Genomic DNA, 23,735 nt, shown 5'->3' with positions numbered 1-23,735 from the left:
GTGCCCCAGTCACAGTCCGTGCCCAGAGAACTGTACCCCACTCACAGTCAGTGCACAGAGAATTATAACCCAGTCACAGTTAGCGTACAGGGAACTGTACCCCAGTCACAGTCAGTGCACAGAGAAAGATAACCCAGTCCCAGTCAGTGCACAGAAAATTATAACCCAGTCACAGTCAGTATACAGAGAACTGTACCCCAGTCACTGTCAGTGCACAGAGAACTGTACCTCAGTCACAGTCTGTGTATAGACAACTGTACCTCAATCAAAGTCAGTGCGCAGGGAAATCTACCCGAGTCACCGAGAGTGCAGAGAGAACTGTACCCCAGTCAAAGTCAGTGCACAGAGAACTGTACCCCAGTCACAGTCAGTACATAGAGAACAGTACCCCAGTCACAGTCAGTGCACAGAGAACTGGACCTCAGTTACAGTCAATGCCCAGCAAACTGTACCCCAGTCACAGTCAGTGCACAGAGAACTGTACCCCAATCATAGTACCTGCAAAGAGAATTGTACCCCAGTCACAGTCAGTGCCCTGAGTACTGTACCCCAGTCACAGTCAGTGCCCCGAGAACTGTACCCTGGTGACAGTCAGTGCACAGAGGGCTGTGCCCCAGTCACATTCCGTGCCCAGAGAACTGTACCCCAGTCACAGTCAGTGCACAGAGAATTATAACCCAGTCACAGTTAGCGCACAGGGAACTGTACCCCAGTCACAGTCAGTGCACAGAGAATTACAACCCAGACACAGAGAGTGCACAGAGAACTGTACCCCAGTCACAGTCAGTGCAGAGAGAACTATAACCCAGTCCCAGTCAGTGCACAGAGAATTATAACCCAGTCACAGTCAGTGTACAGAGAACTGTACCCCAGTCACTGTCAGTGCACAGAGAACTGTACCTCAGTCACAGTCTGTGTATAGACAACTGTACCTCAATCAAAGTCAGTGCGCAGGGAACTCTATCCGAATCACCGAGAGTGGGGAGAGGATTGTACCCCAGTCAAACACAGTGCACAGAGAGCTGTACCCCAGTCACAGTCAGTGCACAGAGAGCTGTACCCCAGTCACAGTCAGTGCACAGAGAACATTGCTCCAGTCACAGTCAGTGCACAGAGAACTGTACCCCAGTCACAGTCAGTGCACAGAAAACTGAACCCCAGTCACAGTCAGTGCACAGAGAACTATACCTCAGTCACAGCCAATGCCCAGCAAACTGTACCCCAGTCACAGTCAGTGCACAGAGAGCTGTACCCCAGTCACAGTCAGTGCCTAGCAAACCGTACCCCAGTCACAGTCTGTGTAGAGAGAACTTTACCTCAAACAAAGTCAGTGTGCAGGGAACTCTATCCGAGTCACCGACAGTGCAGAGAGAATTGTACCTGAGTCACTGTCAATGCCCAGCAAAGTGTAACCCAGTCACAGTCAGTGCCCAGAGAACTGTACCCCAGTCACAGTCAGTGCCCAGACGACTGTAAACCAGTCACAGTCAGTGCACAGAGCACTGTACCCCAGTCACAGTCAGTGCCCAGAGAACTATACCCCAGTCACAGTCAGTGCCCTGAGTACTGTGCCCCAGTCACAGTCAGTGCCCCAAGAACTGTACCCCAGTCACAGTCAGTGCCCAGAGAACTGTACCCCAGTCACAGTCAGTGCACAGAGAGCTGTACCCCAGTCACAGTCAGTGCCTAGCAAACCGTACCCCAGTCACAGTCTGTGTAGAGAGAACTTTACCTCAAACAAAGTCAGTGCGCAGGGAAATCTACCCGAGTCACCGAGAGTGCAGAGAGAACTGTACCCCAGTCAAAGTTAGTGCACAGAGAACTGTACCCCAGTCACAGTCAGTGCACAGAGAACTAGAGCTCAGTTACAGTCAATGCCCAGCAAACTGTACCCCAGTCACAGTCAGTGCACAGAGAACTGTACCCCAGTCATAGTCACTGCAAAGAGAACTGTACCCCAGTCACAGTCAGTGCCCTGAGTACTGTACCCCAGTCACAGTCAGTGCCCCGAGAACTGTACCCTGTTCAAGTCAGTGCACAAAGGGTTGTGCCCCAGTCACAGTCCGTGCCCAGAGAACTGTACCCCACTCACAGTCAGTGCACAGAGAATTATAACCCAGTCACAGTTAGCGTACAGGGAACTGTACCCCAGTCACAGTCAGTGCACAGAGAAAGATAACCCAGTCCCAGTCAGTGCACAGAAAATTATAACCCAGTCACAGTCAGTATACAGAGAACTGTACCCCAGTCACTGTCAGTGCACAGAGAACTGTACCTCAGTCACAGTCTGTGTATAGACAACTGTACCTCAATCAAAGTCAGTGCGCAGGGAACTCTATCCGAATCACCGAGAGTGGAGAGAGAATTGAACCCCAGTCAAACACAGTGCACAGAGAGCTGTACCCCAGTCACAGTCAGTGCACAGAGAACTGTACCCCAGTCACAGTCAGTGCACAGAGAGCTGTACCCCAGTCACAGTCAGTGCACAGAGAACATTACTCCAGTCACAGTCAGTGCACAGAGAACTGTACCCCAGTCACAGTCAGTGCACAGAGAAATATACCTCAGTCACAGCCAATGCCCAGCAAACTGTACCCCAGTCACAGTCAGTGCCTAGCAAACCGTACCCCAGTCACAGTCTGTGTAGAGAGAACTTTACCTCAAACAAAGTCAGTGCGCAGGGAACTCTATCCGAGTCACCGACAGTGGAGAGAGAATTGTACCTCAGTGAAAGACAGTGCACAGAGAGCTGTACCCCAGTCAGTAAGTGCACAGAGAACTATACCTGAGTCACAGTCAATGCCCAGCAAACTGTACCCCCGTCACAGTCAGTGCACAGAGAACTTTACCTCAGTCACAGTCAATGCTCAGCAAACTGTACCCCAGTCACAGTCAGTGCCCAGAGAACTGTACCCCAGTCACAGTCAGTGCCCAGAGAACTGTACCCCAGTCACAGTCAGTGCCCAGAGAACTGTACCTCAGTCACAGTCAGTACATAGAGAACTATATCCCAGTCACAGTGATGCCCAGCAAACTGTACCCCAGTCACAGACAGTGCACAGAGAACTGTACCTAAGTCAAAGTCAGTGTTCAGAGAACTGTACCACAGTCACAGTCAGCACACAGAGAACTATAGTCCAATCACAGTGAATACCCTGCATACTGTATGCCAGTCATAGTCAGTGCACAGAGAACTGTACGCACAGTCACAGTCAGTGCTCAGAGAACTGTACCCTAGTCACAGTCAGTGCGCAGAGAACTATAACCCAGTCACAGTCAGTGCACAGAGAGCTTTACCCCAGTCACTGTCAGTGCACAGAGAACTATACCATAGTCACAGTCAGTACATAGAGAACAGGACCTCAGTCACAGTCAGTGCACAGAGAACTGTACCCCAGTCACAGTCAGTGCACAGAGAAATATACCTCAGTCACAGTAAATGCCCAGCAAACTGTACCCCCTTCACAGTCAGTGCCCAGAGAACTGTACCCCAGTCACAGTCAGTGCCCAGACGATTGTACACCAGTCACAGTCAGTGCACAGAGCACTGTACCCCAGTCACAGTCAGTGTCCAGAGAACTGTACCCTGGTCACACTGAGTGCACTGAGAACTGTACCCCAGTCACAGTCAGTGCCCAGAGAACTGTACCCCAGTCACAGTCAGTGCCCTGAGTACTGTGCCCCAGTCACAGTCAGTGCCCCAAGAACTGTACCCCAGTCACAGTCAGTGCCCAGAGAACTGTACCCCAGTCACAGTCAGTGCACAGAGAGCTGTACCCCAGTCACAGTCAGTGCCTAGCAAACCGTACCCCAGTCACGGTCTGTGTAGAGAGAACTTTACCTCAAACAAAGTCAGTGCGCAGGGAAATCTACCCGAGTCACCGAGAGTGCAGAGAGAACTGTACCCCAGTCAAAGTCAGTGCACAGAGAACTGTACCCCAGTCACAGTCAGTACATAGAGAACAGTACCCCTATCACAGTCAGTGCACAGAGAACTGTACCCCACTCACAGTCAGTACATATAGAACAGTACCCCAGTCACAGTCAGTGCACAGAGACCTGTACCCCAGTCATAGTCACTGCACAGAGAACTGTACCCCAGTCACAGTCAGTGCCCTGAGTACTGTAACCCTGTCACAGTCAATGCCCCGAGAACTGTACCCTGGTCACAGTCAGTGCACAGAGAAGTATAACCCAGTCACAGTTAGTGTACAGGGAACTGTACCCCAGTCACAGTCAGTGCACAGAGAATTACAACCCAGACACAGACAGTGCACAGAGAACTGTTCCCCAGTCACAGTCAGTGCACAGATAATTATAACCTAGTCACAGTCAGTGTACAGAGAACTGTACACCAGTCACTGTCTGTGCACAGAGAACTGTACCTCAGTCACAGTCTGTGTGTAGACAACTGTACCTCAATCAAAGTCAGTGCGCAGGGAACTCTATCCGAGTCACCGACAGTGGAGAGAGAATTGTACCTTAGTCAAAGACAGTGCACAGAGAACTGTTCCCCAGTCACAGTCAGTGCACAGAGAACTATACCCCTGTCACAGTCAGTGCACAGAGAGCTGTACCCCAGTCACAGTCAGTGCCTAGCAAACCGTACCCCAGTCACAGTCTGTGTAGAGAGAACTTTACCTCAAACAAAGTCAGTGCGCAGGGAAATCTATCCGAGTCACCGACAGTGGAGAGAGAATTTTACCTCAGTCAAAGACAGTGCACAGAGAACTGAACCCCAGTCACAGTCAGTGCCCAGAGAACTATACCTCAGTCACAGTCAATGCCCAGCAAACTGTACCCCAGTCACAGTCAGTGCAAAGAGAGCTGTACCCCAGTCACAGTCAGTGCCTAGCAAACCGTACTCCAGTCACAGTCTGTGTAGAGAGAACTTTACCTCAAACAAAGTCAGTGCGCAGGGAAATCTATCCGAGTCACCGACAGTGGAGAGAGAATTGTACCTCAGTCAAAGACAGTGCACAGAGAGCTGTACCCCAGTCAGTCAGTGCACAGAGAACTATACCTGAGTCACAGTCAATGCCCAGCAAACTGTACCCCAGTCACAGTCAGTGCCCAGAGAACTGTATCCCAGTCACAGTCAGTGCACAGAGAACTGTACCCCCGTCACTGTCAGAGCACAGAGAACTGTACCCCAGTCAGTCAGTGCACAGAGAACTATACCTGAGTCACAGTCAATGCCCAGCAAACTGTACCCCAGTCACAGTCAGTGCACAGAGAACTGTACCCCAGTCACAGTCAGTGCACAGAGAACTGTACCCCAGTCACAGTCAGTGCACAGAGAACTATACCTCAGTCACAGTCAATGCTCAGCAAACTGTACCCCAGTCACAGCCAGTGCCCAGTGAACTGTACCCCCGTCACAGTCAGTGCCCAGAGAACTATACCCTAGTAACAGTCAGCACATAGAGAACAGTACCCCAGTCACAGTCAGTGCCCAGAGAACTGTACCCCAGTCACAGTCGGTGTATAGACAACTGTACCTCAATCAAAGTCAGTGCGCAGGGAACTCTATCCGAGTCACCGACAGTGGAGAGAGAATTGTACCTCAGTCAAAGACAGTGCACAGAGAGCTGTACCCTAGTCACAGTCAGTGCACAGAGAACAGTACCCCAGTCACAGTCAGTGCACAGAGAGCTGTACCCCAGTCACAGTCAGTGCACAGAGAACAGTACTCCAGTCACAGTCAGTGCACAGAGAACTGTACCCCAGTCACAGTCAGTACATATAGAACAGTACCCCAGTCACAGTCAGTGCACAGAAAACTATACCTCAGTTACAGTCAATGCCCAGCAAACTGTACCCCAGTCACAGTCAGTGCACAGAGACCTGTACCCCAGTCATAGTCACTGCACAGAGAACTGTACCCCAGTCACAGTCAGTACACAGAGAGCAGTACCCCAGTGACAGTCAGTGCACAGAGAACGTTACCTCAAACAAAGTCAGTGCGCAGGGAAATCTACCCGAGTCACCGAGAGTGCAGAGAGAACTGTACCCCAGTCAAAGTCAGTGCACAGAGAACTGTACCCCAGTCACAGTCAGTACATAGAGAACAGTACCCCAGTCACAGTCAGTGCACAGAGAACTAGACCTCAGTTACAGTCAATGCCCAGCAAACTGTACCCCAGTCACAGTCAGTGCACAGAGAACTGTACCCCAATCATAGTACCTGCAAAGAGAACTGTACCCCAGTCACAGTCAGTGCCCTGAGTACTGTACCCCAGTCACAGTCAGTGCCCCGAGAACTTTACCCTGGTGACAGTCAGTGCACAGAGGGCTGTGCCCCAGTCACATTCCGTGCCCAGAGAACTGTACCCCAGTCACAGTCAGTGCACAGAGAATTATAACCCAGTCACAGTTAGCGTACAGGGAACTGTACCCCAGTCACAGTCAGTGCACAGAGAATTACAACCCAGACACAGAGAGTGCACAGAGAACTGTACCCCAGTCACAGTCAGTGCAGAGAGAACTATAACCCAGTCCCAGTCAGTGCACAGAGAATTATAACCCAGTCACAGTCAGTGTACAGAGAACTGTACCCCAGTCACTGTCAGTGCACAGAGAACTGTACCTCAGTCACAGTCTGTGTATAGACAACAGTACCTCAATCAAAGTCAGTGCGCAGGGAACTCTATCCGAATCACCGAGAGTGGGTAGAGGATTGTACCCCAGTCAAACACAGTGCACAGAGAGCTGTACCCCAGTCACAGTCAGTGCGCAGAGAGCTGTACCCCAGTCACAGTCAGTGCACAGAGAACATTACTCCAGTCACAGTCAGTGCACAGAGAACTGTACCCCAGTCACAGTCAGTGCACAGAGAACTGTACCCCAGTCACTGTCAGTGCACAGAAAACTGAACCCCAGTCACAGTCAGTGCCCAGAGAACTATACCTCAGTCACAGTCAATGCCCAGCAAACTGTACCCCAGTCAGAGTCAGTGCAAAGAGAGCTGTACCCCAGTCACAGTCAGTGCCTAGCAAACCGTACTCCAGTCACAGTCTGTGTAGAGAGAACTTTACCTCAAACAAAGTCAGTGCGCAGGGAAATCTATCCGAGTCACCGACAGTGGAGAGAGAATTGTACCTCAGTCAAAGACAGTGCACAGAGAGCTGTACCCCAGTCAGTCAGTGCACAGAGAACTATACCTGAGTCACAGTCAATGCCCAGCAAACTGTACCCCAGTCACAGTCAGGCCCAGAGAACTGTATCCCAGTCACAGTCAGTGCACAGAGAACTGTACCCCCGTCACTGTCAGAGCACAGAGAACTGTACCCCAGTCAGTCAGTGCACAGAGAACTATACCGGAGTCACAGTCAATGCCCAGCAAACTGTACCCCAGTCACAGTCAGTGCACAGAGAACTGTACCCCAGTCACAGCCAGTGCCCAGTGAACTGTACCCCCGTCACAGTCAGTGCCCAGAGAACTATACCCTAGTAACAGTCAGCACATAGAGAACAGTACCCCAGTCACAGTCAGTGCCCAGAGAACTGTACCCCAGTCACAGTCGGTGTATAGACAACTGTACCTCAATCAAAGTCAGTGCGCAGGGAACTCTATCCGAGTCACCGACAGTGGAGAGAGAATTGTACCTCAGTCAAAGACAGTGCACAGAGAGCTGTACCCTAGTCACAGTCAGTGCACAGAGAACAGTACCCCAGTCACAGTCGGTACACAGAGAGCTGTACCCCAGTCACAGTCAGTGCACAGAGAACAGTACTCCAGTCACAGTCAGTGCACAGAGAACTGTACCCCAGTCACAGTCAGTACATATAGAACAGTACCCCAGTCACAGTCAGTGCACAGAGAAATATACCTCAGTTACAGTCAATGCCCAGCAAACTGTACCCCAGTCACAGTCAGTGCACAGAGACCTGTACCCCAGTCATAGTCACTGCACAGAGAACTGTACCCCAGTCACAGTCAGTGCACAGAGAACGGTACCCCAGTCACAGTCAGTGCACAGAGAGCTGTACCCCAGTCACAGTCAGTACACAGAGAGCAGTACCCCAGTGACAGTCAGTGCACAGAGAACTTTACCTCAAACAAAGTCAGTGCGCAGGGAAATCTACCTGTGGCACCGACAGTGCAGAGAGAACTGTACCTCAGTCACAGTCAGTGCACAGAGAACTATACCTCAGTCACAGTCAATGGCCTGCAAACTGTACCCCCTTCACACTCAGTGCCCAGAGAACTGTACCCCAGTCACAGTCAGTGCCCAGACGACTGTACGCCAGTCACAGTCAGTGCACAGAGCACTGTACACCAGTCACAGTCAGTGTCCAGAGAACTGTACCCTGGTCACACTCAGTGCACAGAGAACTGTACCCCAGTCACAGTCAGTGCCCTGAGTACTGTGCCCCAGTCACAGACTGTGCCCAGAGAACTATAATCCAGTCACAGTCAGTGCACAGAGAACTATAGCTCAGTCACAGTCAATGCCCAGCAAATTGTACCCCAGTCACAGTCAGTGCACAGGGAGCTGTACCCCAGTCACAGTCAGTGCCTAGCAAACCGTGCCCCAGTCACAGTCTGTGTAGAGAGAACTTTCCCTCAAACAAAGTCAGTGCGCAGGGAAATCTACTCGAGTCACCGAGAGTGCAGAGAGAACTATACCCCAGTCACAGTCAGTACATAGAGAACAGTACCCCTATCACAGTCAGTGCACAGAGAACTGTACCCCAGTCACAGTCAGTACATATAGAACAGTACCCCAGTCACAGTCAGTGCACAGAGACCTGTACCCCAGTCATAGTCACTGCACAGAGAACTGTACCCCAGTCACAGTCAGTGCCCTGAGTACTGTAACCCTGTGACAGTCAGTGCCCCGAGAACTGTACCCTGGTCACAGTCAGTGCACAGAGAAGTATAACCCAGTCACAGTTAGTGTACAGGGAACTGTACCCCAGTCACAGTCAGTGCACAGAGAATTACAACCCAGACACAGACAGTGCACGGAGAACTGTACCCCAGTCACAGTCAGTGCACAGAGAACTATACCCCAGTCACAGACAGTGCCCAGAGAACTGTACCCCAGTCACAGTCAGTACACAGAGAACTGTACACCAGTCACAGTCTGTGTAAAGACAACTGTACCTCAATCAAAGTCAGTGCGCAGGGAACTCTATCCGAGTCACCGACAGTGGAGAGAGAATTGTACCTCAGTCAAAGACAGTGCACAGGGAGCTGTACCCTAGTCAGTCAGTGCACAGAGAACTATACCTGAGTCACAGTCAATGCCCAGCAAACTGTACCCCAGTCACAGTCAGTGCCCAGAGAACTATACCCCAGTCACAGTCAGTGCCCAGAGAACTGTACCCCAGTCACAGTCAGTGCACAGAGAACTATACCTCAGTCACAGTCAATGCTCAGCAAACTGTACCCCAGTCACAGCCAGTGCCCAGAGAACTGTACCCCAGTCACAGTCAGTGCCCAGAGAACTATACCTCAGTCACAGTCAATGCCCAGCAAACTGTACCCCAGTCACAGTCAGTGCCCAGAGAACTATACCCTAGTCACAGTCAGTACATAGAGAACAGTACCCCAGTCACAGTCAGTGCCCAGAGAACTGTACCCCAGTCACAGTCGGTGTATAGACAACTGTACCTCAATCAAAGTCAGTGCGCAGAGAACTCTATCCGAGTCACCGACAGTGGAGGGAGAATTGTACCTCAGTCAAAGACAGTGCACAGAGAGCTGTACCCCAGTCACTGTCAGTGCACAGAGAGCTGTACCCCAGTCACAGTCAGTGCACAGAGAACTGTACCCCAGCCACAGTCAATGCCCAGCAAACTGTACCCCCGTCACAGTCAGTGCCCAGAGAACTGTACCTCAGTCACAGTCAGTGCACAGAGAACTTTACCTCAGTCACAGTCAATGGCCTGCAAATTGTACCCCTTCACAGTCAGTGCCCAGAGAACTGTACCCCAGTCACAGTCAGTGCCCAGACGACTGTACGCCAGTCACAGTCAGTGCACAGAGCACTGTACACCATTCACAGTCAGTGTACAGAGTACTGTACCCCAGTCACAGTCAGTGCACAGAGAACTATACCTGAGTCACAGTCAATGCCCAGCAAACTGTACCCCAGTCACAGTCAGTGCCCAGAGAACTGTATCCCAGTCACAGTCAGTGCACAGAGAACTGTACCCCCGTCACTGTCAGTGCACAGAGAACTGTACTGCAGTCACAGTCAGTGCACAGGGAACAGTACCCCAGTCGCAGCCAGTGCCCAGAGAACTGTACCCCCGTCACAGTCAGTGCCCAGAGAACTATACCCTAGTCACAGTCAGCACATAGAGAACAGTACCCCAGTCACAGTCAGTGCCCAGAGAACTGTACCCCAGTCACAGTCGGTGTATAGACAACTGTACCTCAATCAAAGTCAGTGCACAGGGAACTCTATCCGAGTCACCGACATTGGAGAGAGAATTGTACCTCAGTCAAAGACAGTGCATAGAGAGCTGTACCCCAGTCAGTCAGTGCACAGAGAACTATACCTGAGTCACAGTCAATGCCCAGCAAACTGTACCCTGGTCACAGTCAGTGCACAGAGAACAGTACTCCAGTCACAGTCAGTGCACAGAGAACTGTACCCCAGTCACAGTCAGTGCACAGAGACCTGTACCCCAGTCATAGTCACTGCACAGAGAACTGTACCCCAGCCACAGTCAATGCCCAGCAAACTGTACCCCCGTCACAGTCAGTGCCCAGAGAACTGTACCTCAGTCACAGTCAGTGCACAGAGAACTTTACCTCAGTCACAGTCAATGGCCTGCAAATTGTACCCCTTCACAGTCAGTGCCCAGAGAACTGTACCCCAGTCACAGTCAGTGCCCAGACGACTGTACGCCAGTCACAGTCAGTGCACAGAGCACTGTACACCATTCACAGTCAGTGTACAGAGTACTGTACCCCAGTCACAGTCAGTGCACAGAGAACTATACCTGAGTCACAGTCAATGCCCAGCAAACTGTACCCCAGTCACAGTCAGTGCCCAGAGAACTGTATCCCAGTCACAGTCAGTGCACAGAGAACTGTACCCCCGTCACTGTCAGTGCACAGAGAACTGTACTGCAGTCACAGTCAGTGCACAGGGAACAGTACCCCAGTCGCAGCCAGTGCCCAGAGAACTGTACCCCCGTCACAGTCAGTGCCCAGAGAACTATACCCTAGTCACAGTCAGCACATAGAGAACAGTACCCCAGTCACAGTCAGTGCCCAGAGAACTGTACCCCAGTCACAGTCGGTGTATAGACAACTGTACCTCAATCAAAGTCAGTGCACAGGGAACTCTATCCGAGTCACCGACATTGGAGAGAGAATTGTACCTCAGTCAAAGACAGTGCATAGAGAGCTGTACCCCAGTCAGTCAGTGCACAGAGAACTATACCTGAGTCACAGTCAATGCCCAGCAAACTGTACCCCCGTCACTGTCAGTGCACAGAGAACTGTACCCTGGTCACAGTCAGTGCACAGAGAACAGTACTCCAGTCACAGTCAGTGCACAGAGAACTGTACCCCAGTCACTGTCAGTGCACAGAGCACTGTACCCTAGTCACAGTCAGTGCACAGAGAACAGTACTCCAGTCACAGTCAGTGCACAGAGAACTGTACCCCAGTCACAGTCAGTGCACAGAGACCTGTACCCCAGTCATAGTCACTGCACAGAGAACTGTACCCCAGTTACAGTCAGTGCCCTGAGTACTGTAACCCAGTCACAGTCAGTGCACAGACAATTACAACCCAGACACAGACAGTGCACAGAGAACTGTACCCCAGTCACAGTCAGTGCACAGAGAACTATAACCCAGTCCCAGTCAGCGTACAGGGAACTGTACCTCAGTCACGTCAGTGTACAGAGAACTGTACCCCAGTCACAGTCAGTGCACAGAGAACTATATCCCAGTCACAGTGATGCCCAGCAAACTGTACCCCAGTCACAGACAATGCACAGACAACTGTACCTCAGTCAAAGTCAGTGTTCAGAGAACTGTACCCCAGTCACAGTAACCGCACAGAGATCTATAGCCCAATCACAGTGAATGCCGTGCACACTGTAGGCCAGTCATAGTCAGTGCACAGAGAACTGTACGCACAGTCACAGTCAGTGCTCAGAGAACTGTACCCTAGTCACAGTCAGTGCACAGAGAAATATAACCCAGTCACCGTCAGTGCACAGAGAGCTGTACCCCAGTCACTGATAGTGCACAGAGAACTGTACCTCAGTCACAGTCAGTGCACAGAGAACTGTACCCCAGTCACAGTCATTACACAGAGAACTGTACCCCAGTCACAGTCTGTGTATAGACAACTGTACCTCAATCAAAGTCAGTGCGCAGGGAACTCTATCCGAGTCACCGACAATGGAAGAGAATTGTACTTCCGTCAAAGACAGTGCACAGAGAGCTGTACCCCAGTCAGTCAGTGCACAGAGAACTATACCTCAGTCACAGTCAATGCCCAGCAAACTGTACCCCAGTCACAGTCAGTGCCCAGAGAACTGTACCCCAGTGACAGTCAGTGCACAGAGAACTGTACCCAAGTCACAGTCAGTGCACAGAGAACTTTACCTCAAACAAAGTCAGTGCACATGGAAATCTACCTGAGTCACCGACAGTGCAGAGAGAACTGTACCTCAGTCACAGTCAGTGCACAGAGAACTGTATCCCAGTCACAGACAATGCCCAGCAAACTGTACCCCAGTCACAGTCAGTGCCCAGAGGCCTGTACCCTAGTCACAGTCAGTACATGGAGAACAGTACCCCAGTAACAGTCAGTGCACAGAGAACTATACCTCAGTCACAGTAAATGCCCAGCAAACTGTACCCCAGTCACAGTCAGTGCACAGAGAACTGTACCCCAGTCACAGTCAGTGCCCAGAGAACTGTATCCCAGTCACAGTCAGTGCACCGAGAATTATAACCCAGTCACAGTCAGTGTTCAGAGAACTGTACCGCAGTCACAGTCCGTGCACAGAGAACTGTACTCCAGTCATAGTCAGTGCACAGAGAATTATAACCCAGTCCCAGTCAGTGTACAGGGAACTGTACCTCAGTCGCGTCAGTGCACAGAGAACTGTACCCCAGTCACAGTCAGTGCACAGAGAATTATAACCCAGTCCCAGTCAGTGTATAGGGAACTGTACCCCAGTCAAAGTCAGTGCACAGAGAACTGTACCCCAGTCACAGTCAGTACATAGAGAACTGTACCCCAGTGCACAGAGAACTTTACCTCAAACAAAGTCAGTGTGTAGGGAAATCTACCTGTGGCACCGACAGTGCAGAGAGAACTGTACCTCAGTCACAGTCAGTGCACAGAGAACTATACCTCAGTCACAGTCAATGGCCTGCAAACTGTACCCCCGTCACAGTCAGTGCCCAGAGAACTATACCCTAGTCACAGTCAGTACATAGAGAACAGGACCTCAGTCACAGTCAGTGCACGGAGAACTGTACCCCAGTCACAGTCAGTGCACAGAGAACTATACCTCAGTCACAGTCAATGCCCAGCAAACTGTACCCCAGTCACAGTCAGTGCCCAGAGAACTGTACCCCCGTCACAGTCAGTGCCCAGAGAACTGTACCCCAGTCACAGTCAGTGCCCAGACGACTGTACACCAGTCACAGTCAGTGCACAGAGCACTGTACCCCAGTCACAGTCAGTGTCCAGAGAACTGTACCCTGGTCACACTGAGTGCACTGAGAACTTTACCCCAGTCACAGTCAGTGCCCAGAGAACTGTACCCCAGTCACAGTCAGTGCCCTGAGTACTGTGCCCCAGTCACAGTCAGTGCCCCGAGAACTGTACCCCAGTCACAGTCAGTGCCCAGAGAACTGTACCCCAGTCACAGTCAGTGCACAGAGAGCTGTACCCCAGTCACAGTCAGTGCACAGAGAGCTGTACCCCAGTCACAGTCAGTGCCTAGCAAACCGTACCCCAGTCACGGTCTGTGTAGATAGAACTTTACCTCAAACAAAGTCAGTGCGCAGGGAAATCTACCCAAGTCACCGAGAGTGCAGAGAGAACTGTACCCCAGTCAAAGTCAGTGCACAGAGAACTGTACCTCAGTCACAGTCAGTACATAGAGAACTGTACCCCAGTTATAGTCAGTGCACAGAGAACTATACCCCAGTCACTGTGAATGCCCTGCAAACTGTATGCCAGTCATAGTCAGTGCATAAAGAAATATACCCCAGTCACAGTCAGTGCTCTGAGAGCTGTACCCCAGTCACAGTCAGTGCCCAGGGAACTATACCCCAGTCACAGTCAGTGCTCTGAAAACTGTACCCCAGTCACAGTCAGTGCCCAGGGAACTGTACCCTGGTCACAGTCAGTGCACAGAGAACAATACCTCAGTCACAGTCAATGCCCAGCAAACTGTACCCCAGTCACAGTCAGTGCCCAGCAAACTGTTCCCCAGTCACAGTCAGTGCCCAGGGAACTCTACTCCAGTCACAGTTAGTGTCCAGCGATCTGTACCCTGGTGACAGTCAGTGCACAGAGAACTGTTCCCCTATCACTGTCAGTGCCCAGAGAACTGTACCCCAGTCACAGTCAGTGCACAGAGAAGTATACCCCAGTCACAGTGATGCCCAGCAAAATGAACCCCAGTCACAGACGGTGCACAGAGAACTGTACCTCAGTCAAAGTCAGTGCACAGAGAACTGTACCCCAGTCACAGTCAGTGCACAGAGAATTATAACCCAGTCATAGTCAGTGCCCAGAGAAGTATACCCCAATCACAGTCTGGATGCTGTGAAATGCACCCGGTCACAGGGGTACAGATTCAGGAGAAGAGTTGAAGGATAGAATGTGGTCTCAGTCAAACGTGTGAGTTGCCTGATATTGTAAGTTGGGACAGTGTGAGACTTCTGTTGTTCTGGATTCATTCTGTTCTTTTCATTTACCTTAAGAAAGCTTTGACTGTTACGAAAGCACAATCCCACAGGTCTCGTGAGGAAGGAATTTGAGGGGATGCCAATCTCAATACATTCATGTTCAAAGATGTGTAGGTTAGGTGGACTGGCCATGCTAAATTGCCCCATAGTGTCCAGGGATGTGCAGACTAGATGAGTTAACCATGAGTAATGTGGGGTTGCAGGGATAAATTAGGGATACTGGGTATGGGTGGGATACGCATCGGAGAGTTGGTGTGGACTTGATGGGCTGAATGGCCTGCCTCTGCACTGTCGGGATTCTATGATTCAATGATTCTATGCTATTACAGGTGTGATAGATAGACATTAGGAGCCAGAGCAGGAGCAAGACCTCAAGTGAATTATTGTCCTCCTGATTTTGAGCCATTAACCCAAATGAAACCAGATGATTAGGCATTTATGTTTCATTGGTACCCAATTATATTTTCTAATCTTCAGCTTCAGGGCCCTTAAACATCAATGGAGTCAAAGTTCTTTGCCTCCAGTTCGGCAATAAATCATCAAAATTCCTCACTGCTTCTCCTATAGCACAAAGCACAGAATAAGTGTGTTTACACAGTAAAACAACTAATAGTCTACCTTAACATGGCGCCGGTTGAGCCTCTGAGATTTACTTCAGGAACAAAGTCCAGATATTCAAACATGCTTTAAGCATTTTTCAATTACCTTGGGACCAAATCCTAATCAACGAAACCTTAGTTTAACAGTAACCCTGTTTGGTCACCAATGTCTATAAACCCTCAAAACCACATTATTCTTGGAGAAATTAACTTTGAATGGCTGTAGAGCTGTCAGTTCTCAGCTGCATTTAAGCCCTGTGTTTACCTCTGTCCTGTTCGTGTGAGATTAGTGATTATACTAATTTATTCAGGGGGTATCACACTGTGATAGGTGATTGACAAAGCGGTGATTAGTCTGTATTCGAACTCACCTGTCTAATTCATCCTAAACTCAGGAATTACATCTCACTGTAGCTACCTCTACTCTGCTCTTACAATGTCCCAAAATTAACACTGAACATACTCTCTTCTACTGAAAATAATTATTTTTCAGGAATTTAACATTCCTTACTTCAGTTTTTTCATACGATTTAGTCTTTTACAACTCACCTTGATGCCACTTAATTACTACTTGATTCGGTTCATCCTATCTTTCTAATCATGAGGATATCCTGCTGTGCAGTTCTTAGCCATTCTCAGGCAACTGATATCTTGATGGATAAATGCTCCCGAACCTTTAATTCCTATCCTGTTCCTGTTGCAGGCTAGTGCGCACTGATTAATTTATCATCTTTAATCAGTCATCAGTTAGTAATTCAAGCTGAATAAAACCATACAGTAATAAGACTGTCTATTTTATCTATTCATAGTTCAACTATTAAAATGGATTTAGAGCAGTGAGCTTCTGTTAAAACAGATGATTAGAGAACATACTATCTTTGGATCTGGAGTTTATATTGGAATGATTTGCTTATAAAGCAGTCAGATCCAATGGGTGTCTGTATAAAAAGTTTGGGGCGGAAGATTGGGATTTCCTTTTGGGATCTTTATCTGGAGGTGACTGAGTTTTAAACTGATGTTAGTACAAATCAGTTCCTCAGGAGCAACAACAACTTATGCCTATGTAGTGCCTTTAATATAGTAAGACATCCCAAGTTGCTTCATGGGAGAATTATTCGGGGAGGGGAGTCAGTGTAAATGTCTTAGTGACTACAGTGAGAAAATGGAAAACCGAATCATAATAGGACAGGTAGCCAGAAGTTTGGTCAGAGAAGAATGTTTTAAATAGCATCATAAAAGAAGTAGAGAAGGTTCAAGGATGGTACTCCAGAACACAGAGCCTAGTAGCTGATGGTGCAATGGAAACTGTAGTGAGCACATCAAGCCAGGAATTCATTAAGAAACACGAACAAAAGTTGGCAAGTGTGGATGTGACGCTATGATAAAACAGCCTTATTACTTTAATTGTTCGGTCCGACTCTGATATTCGTATCAACTCAGTTCTACTTATTCCCAGTGTTTGCATAATGGAAAGCGAAGGGGTGATGCGAAGTATGTGTCCTTCTGTAAGTATTGCTTGTGATCCACTGTTGCATGCAGACATAATAAATATGTGAAACTGTTTAAACCAACCCTGAAATACATTTCCCATCAGCCTCATGACCTCCTGGAGGAGAATCTACCTTACTGTCTCTCTATTGAACACTAGCACATTCATAATCACAGCACGGGCTGAATATTTCACTTGCATTATTTGTTAAGTCAGATGGGAGGAAATTTTCACCATTTTTGTTTGAACTATTTACATGTAAAATTTAAAATCAATAGATCTCACTGAAGTTGTTGAATTCTGATAGGCAAGTTGTTGGAGGGAATCCTGAGGGACAGGATGTACATGTACTTGGAAAGGCAAGGACTGATTAGGGATAGTCAACATGGCTTAGTGCATGGGAAATCATGTCTCACAAACTTGATTGAGTTTTTTGAAGAAGTAACAAAGAAGATTGATGAGGGCAGAGCAGTAGATGTGATCTATATGGACTTAAGTAAGGCGTCAACAAGGTTAGATCTCATGGAATACAGAGAGAATGAGCCATTTGGATACAAAACTGGCTCAAAGGTAGAAGACAGAGGGTGGTGGTGGCGGGTTGTTTTTCAGACTGGAGTCCTGTGACCAGAGGAGTGCCACAAGGATCAGTGCTAGGTCCTCTACTTTTTGTCATTTACATAAATGATTTGGATGTGAGCATAAGAAGTACAGTTAGTAAGTTTGCAGATGACACCAAAATTGGAGGTGTAGTGGACAGCGAAGAGGGTTACCTCAGATTACATCAGGATCTTGACCAGATGGGCCAATGAGCTGAGAAGTGGCAGATGGAGTTTAATTCAGATAAATGCGAGGTGCTGCATTTTGGGAAAGCAAATCTTAGCAGGGCTTATACACTTAATGGTAAGGTCCTAGGGAGTGTTGCTGAACAAAGAGACCTTGGAGTGCAGGTTCATAGCTCCTTGAAAGTGCAGTCGCAGGTAGATAGGATAGTGAAGAAGGTGTTTGGTATGCTTTCCTTTATTGGTCAGAGTATTGAGTACAGTAGTTGGGAGGTCATGTTGCGGCTGTACAGGACATTGGTTAGGCCACTGTTGGAATATTGTGTGCAATTCTGGTCTCCTTCCTATTGGAAAGATGCTGTGAATCTTGAAAGGGTTCAGAAAAGATTCACAAGGATGTTGCCAGGGTTGGAGGATTTGAGCTATAGGGAGGGACTGAACAGGTTGTGGCTGTTTTCCCTGGAGCGTCGGAGGCTGAGGGGTGACCTTATAGAGGTTTATAAAATTATGAGGGGCATAGATAGGTAAATAGACAAAGTCTTTTCCCTGGAGTGGGGAAGTCCAGACTAGAGGGCATAGGTTTAGGGTGATAGGGGAAAGGTATAAAAGAGACCTAACGGGCAACATTTTCACACAGAGGGTGGTGCGTGTATGGAATGACCTGCCAGAGGATGTGGTGGAGGCTGGTACAATTGCACCATTTAAGAGGCTTTTTTTGGGTATATGAATAGGAAGGGTTTGGAGGGATATGGGCCGGGTGCTGGCAGGTGGGACTAGATTGGGTTGGGATATCTGGTCAGCATGGACGGGTTGGACTGAAGTGTCAGTTTCCATGCTGTACATCTCTATGACTCTTACAGACCATCAGTTCTTGGCTCCAGTTGTCTATTGATAACTTCTTTATTGACCTGAACCAACTAAGTGCAGATTTTGGGAAAAGTTACTTCAACTCATAGAGTTATAGAGTCATAGAGATGTACAGCATGGAAACAGACCCTGAAGATGTGTTATCCAAGGCATTTATTTATATTATTATTGACCGTTTATATATTTTATATACATATATATTATACAGAATGTTTTAGAAAACTTTACAAATGATGAGATTGGCCACAGCAGCAATAATGTTGCACTTGCAAGGGACAAGTTGCCTGGATGGAGTCACCAAATCTGCAAAATACTGAGAGAGGTCACACAACTCTGTGGTTGAAGTAGAGTGTTGGATTTGGACGCAGTCTGAGATAACTTGTAATTGGCGCAACAACTTTTGTCTTCTCTTTTTTTTCACTAACACCAAAGTGTGAGTTGAAAACCCACTGCTGTTCTTTATCACCATAAGCAGAGGGTTCTAAAGGAGAATTCAGATTGTCCTGCCTCCAAAAAACGCAAATCCAGCCAGATATAACTGATCCAGGAAGAAGTCCAAATGCCTTCAGTTTGTGCACTAAGTGATTTCGGCTACAGACCAACATTTGGGACAATCTGCAAATCATTCATTTTCTTGTCTTTAACTGTCAATTGGACAATGTACTTTTAAGATAATACTCTGCAATAATAAGATTATACGTGTGTGTGTGGGGTGGGGGGGGCGTTAATTGTAAAAATCTGCACAGTTTAAAAAGCTTGTTAATAATCTTTGCATCAAGCTGAAGTGAGTACAGTTTGCAATAATCTAGTTCTTGTTTTTTAAGAACCTGGCTGACTTGTATCTTATACTGAGCTATATACAGTCACATAGATACAGCCAAACTATTGTCAATACTACCTTTTTAAATACAGACTTGGTTGTGACTAGTGGAGGAGTGGAACAGGGAAATGAGACAGTTCACTGTTCCAATTAGATCATATCACCTGACAGGAAGCTTCTAATAGCAATAGAGGGAATTATCCAGGCACATAATTGAATGATGTGCCAATCACTTTGACTGTAGTGACAGTATGTTCCTGAAGTAACTGAAAGATTCTCTTTATGGGGTAGCGTAATTTTATCTTCTGCTTAGTGTGGAATGCCCGATCAGAAAGAGAGCCACTAAGGTCCATTATAACTTTGGCAATTGGACTTAAGTGTCAAACACATTGTTTTGTTCCTATCAATAGGAATTCTCAAGTCCAGAACTGGAGGGCATAGGTTTAGGGCGAGAGGGGAAAGATATAAAAGACACCTACGGGGCAACTTTTTCACACAGAGGGTGATATGGGTATGGAATGTGCAGCCTGAGGATGTGATGGAGGCTGGTACATTTGCAACATTTAAGAGGCATTTGGATGGGTATATGAATAGGAAGGGTTTGGAAGGGTATGGGTTGGGTCCTGGCAGGTGGGACTAGATTGGGTTGGGATATCTGATCGGCATGGACGGGTTGGACCGAAGGGTTTGTTTTCATGCTGTATATCTCTATGACTCTATGTGTTAGCTCATATTTGAGTTCCCGTATTCTCAAAGCATTTGAGGATGAGACGTCTAAATGAGAGGCAATGAATTGCCCAGATACACCTTTTATTGACCAAAGAATATTTTCTAAGTGAATGCAGACCAGAACAGGCAAATCTCCAGCAGGGAGGTTGCATTTACATTCAAAATGGAAAACAAAAGCTTTTTAAACTATGGGTACCATGATTTGAGCATATTTATTCTTGAAGTGAATTGTGAACTTAACTGCAATTTTCCGCATTTGCATAATCTTATACAGTTATTCAACAGTATTTTCCATGTATGAGGAAATACTTGAAATGAACCTTTCAAATAATTTGGTATAAAAGGGACCAAACTGCAATTTGCAAGGCAGAACCTTTTCCATTTATATTACGATATTATAACCATGATACTTTAAGCAAGCAGCGTTCATATAGAGGGTGATTGGAAGGAGTAACCACAATCAGCCTAGTCTAAATGTCTGCTCCACTATTAACTGTAAGTTTGAGTTGAGCTAGCACTACAGGGATCATCAAGGTCACAGGAAGCTCTGTAACTGATATCTCTCATTTTCTTTCAGGCCAAATGTTTGTGGATCTCGATTTCATTCCTACTGTTGTCCTGGATGGAAAACATTGCCTGGTGGCAACCAGTGTATTGTGCGTAAGTATTGCCTGCACTATCCACTGGGGAAACATATTTAATCTGGGCCTCTTTGGGTTATGTGCTTTTTCTCTTCAAAGCTCATTCCAGTCTATCATAGTGTAGACCATTTTCGGAGTTGGTTTGAGACTGAGTTCCTGATACAGTGATTGACGACCATATTCCAAAAATAACCCAGAATTTTTCCACCTAGTCTCAGTTTTGCAGCTGACATTGGCTCTTAGACTATCCTGTTGAGTTGCCAAGCCTCCAGGATTGTCCTGGAAACTCCAGGAATTGAAGATAAATGTCCTGAACGCTGCCAGCAACCTGTGAAGAAAGTTTCAGTAACTTGAACGATTATCATGTTTCACTTACATCCTGTGAATGTTCTTGTTTAATAGTTTCAGAAATATGAAAAATCGAAAAATAGATTACTAATTAACTATTGAAGGTGGGAGTGATGCAGCCAGTCAATTGATCAACTCGACTTGGCTGTGAATCTAAACGAGTCCGTGGCCAGCTAATGTTTAAAATAAAATTCCATTTCACACAATCTGACAGAGCCAGATGTTACTCTTGTCATCAGATAGCTTCTTAGATTTCAGATATTCTCATCATTAACACACAAACTTAGTCACTTAAAATGAAAATAAAAATATTTACTTTTGCTTCTCCATTCTTCCACTCTTTTCCCTCTTCCATTTAGATCATTTCTCTTGTCTATCTAAGTGGACCTATTGTACTTGTTCTGAATAAACTGAGAAAGACTGTCACTCACTGCATAACAGCACAATATCACTGCAGACATAGCAGTGTAGGGTCATAGTAAATTTATCATGGTGTTATCAACCATCAACATATCCACAATTTGACTGTCAATATAACAGCAATTGTTATGAATGAGTCTTGGTTTCAACCAAGTTAAAGATGACCTAATGATAGCCAGTTATATCTTTGTTTGCTTTACATTAAATCAACAGTTTTTAAAGTGTGTTTCCTTCTGTATTTATTTAGCAATTTGTCGGAACACGTGTGGCGATGGATTCTGCTCCAGACCAAACATGTGCACCTGTGCCAATGGGCAACTCTCCCCAGGTTGTGGATCTGGTTCAAGTAAGTGGCATAACATTGACTGTATGGACAATGTGATAACATGCAGGCACCAAAGCCCTTCATCTAATCAATTTAATGGTTAGATATAGAATAATGAAATCTCTACATTGGCCTATCAAACACCATCATATCAAATGCAATACAAGTTAGATGCAGGGTACAACTGTATCCATGTTGGCCCAATGAACATTCTCAAGCCAGGCACAACATGAAATAATGCAAAGTCAAGCTTCCTCACATCACCTATTGAACTTCAACATGTATTGCAATGTTATATCCAACAGATGGGGGAATATTTCATCTTTTTATTCCAGGTTCAATTTTAACTGAAAGTGACATGGCCAATGTCTAAGCATGTCCCCCTAATTAACAATGGCACAACAACTCAGTTAAAGTAGAAATTAAAATTGGGACCATAAACTCAGGAGGAATAATATAATAATAGTCTATCTGCATAGAAACTCAGGAACAAGACCTGATGGTAGATCCTACCAATCCTTGCAGCTTTAGGTATGATCACAAGTGATTCTCTCATTAGTAAGCAGTGATTGGGTTATCAGTATCTTCTCCCTCACTTTCAGCTACCTATCACACTCTCAGCTAACTTCCCTCCAACCCCACCCCCTCCCATTTACCTCTCAACTCCCCCTACCCATAAGCCTCATTCCTGATGAAGGGCTTATGCCTGAAACGTCGATTCTCCTGCTCTTCGGATGCTGTCTGACTTGCTGTGCTTTTCCAGCACACACTCTCGACTCTTATCAGTATCTTTGCATGGACAGGCCGTGTTGGAGCAGAATGTATGAGTAATAGCGGATTGCTACATCAAATATTTTGCACCAGTAACAAATTGGGTTGTTCCTGACTTCACCTTTCCAGGAACCAGACTCAATTTCAATTTTCCACAGAAGGTGTTTGGGTATTACACAGAATGTTGTCAGGTGACTGGCTGCATTTTTTTAGGTGCCAGGATATAAAAGCCTGGATTTGGTAATTTGGGATTGATGACTCCACTTGTCGATCAGCCCATGAAATCTCCTAGTTTCTTATCCTAAACAAATATCTGGAGAAACTCAGCAAGTCTGGTAGCATCCAAGCAGAGAAAGCAGAGTCAATGTCCCAAGTCCAGTGACCCTTCTCTGTTGCCGGTCCAGAGGCACTGCCAGACCTGCTGAGTTCCTCCAACAATTTCCGTTTTTGTTTCAGATCTTCAGAATCTGTAGTTCTTTGCTTTATTTTAGTTTCTTATCCTATTTTCTGGATTGTTTTTTCTGTTTAGTCTTACATTGATATGTATATATCAAAGATTTATAGGGCAGGTAACGATCCCTCACAAGATAAGTTTCACTTTCTAGATAATGCCAGGGGAATATAAAAACTTGCTAGTTTAATAGTTTACTCCCCTTCCTCGTTATCATATGCCATATCTAAGCTCCAGAGCCTTGGAATTAAATTTCTCTGTCAGTCAAGTTTGGATAAACTAGTTTTCCACCTGGTTCTCAGTGTCTTTTTTTTCTAAGCCAATTGGAGGAATGACTCCTCCAATCATGGTCAGGTTCTCTCCCATGCTTGCTGCTGATAGGTTCACCAGTGAAGAGGAGCAATGAGCAATTCATCGTCGGGGAGTTGCCAGGGGTGTCGCTGGGGGAGTTGCTAGGGGAATCGTTAGGGGGAGTTGCCGGGGAAGTTGCTGGGGAAGTCACTTGGGGAAATCTCCAGGCTAATCGCCAGGGGAGTCATTGGGGGAGTTGCCAGGGGAATTGCTGGGCAAGTCACTGGGG

At 47.2% G+C, this 23,735-nt stretch overlaps 1 protein-coding gene across 1 annotated transcript in view; it reads left to right on the top strand.

Moving 5' to 3' along the window:
* Positions 1-23,735, top strand: part of fbn2b (fibrillin 2b) — a 401,753-nt gene that overhangs the window by 73,405 nt on the left and 304,613 nt on the right. Inside the window, exons 2-3 of the mRNA XM_072593951.1 lie at positions 20,777-20,859; positions 21,856-21,954. Coding sequence (XP_072450052.1) covers positions 20,777-20,859; positions 21,856-21,954 — 182 coding nt within the window. The remainder of the gene's footprint in view (positions 1-20,776; positions 20,860-21,855; positions 21,955-23,735) is intronic.

This window comes from Chiloscyllium punctatum, chromosome 24 (genome assembly GCF_047496795.1).
Source record: "Chiloscyllium punctatum isolate Juve2018m chromosome 24, sChiPun1.3, whole genome shotgun sequence".
NCBI classification, from domain to species: Eukaryota; Metazoa; Chordata; class Chondrichthyes; order Orectolobiformes; family Hemiscylliidae; genus Chiloscyllium; species Chiloscyllium punctatum.
The sequence above is the reverse complement of the archived record's forward strand: the minus strand, read 5'-3'. Positions and strand labels throughout refer to the sequence as shown.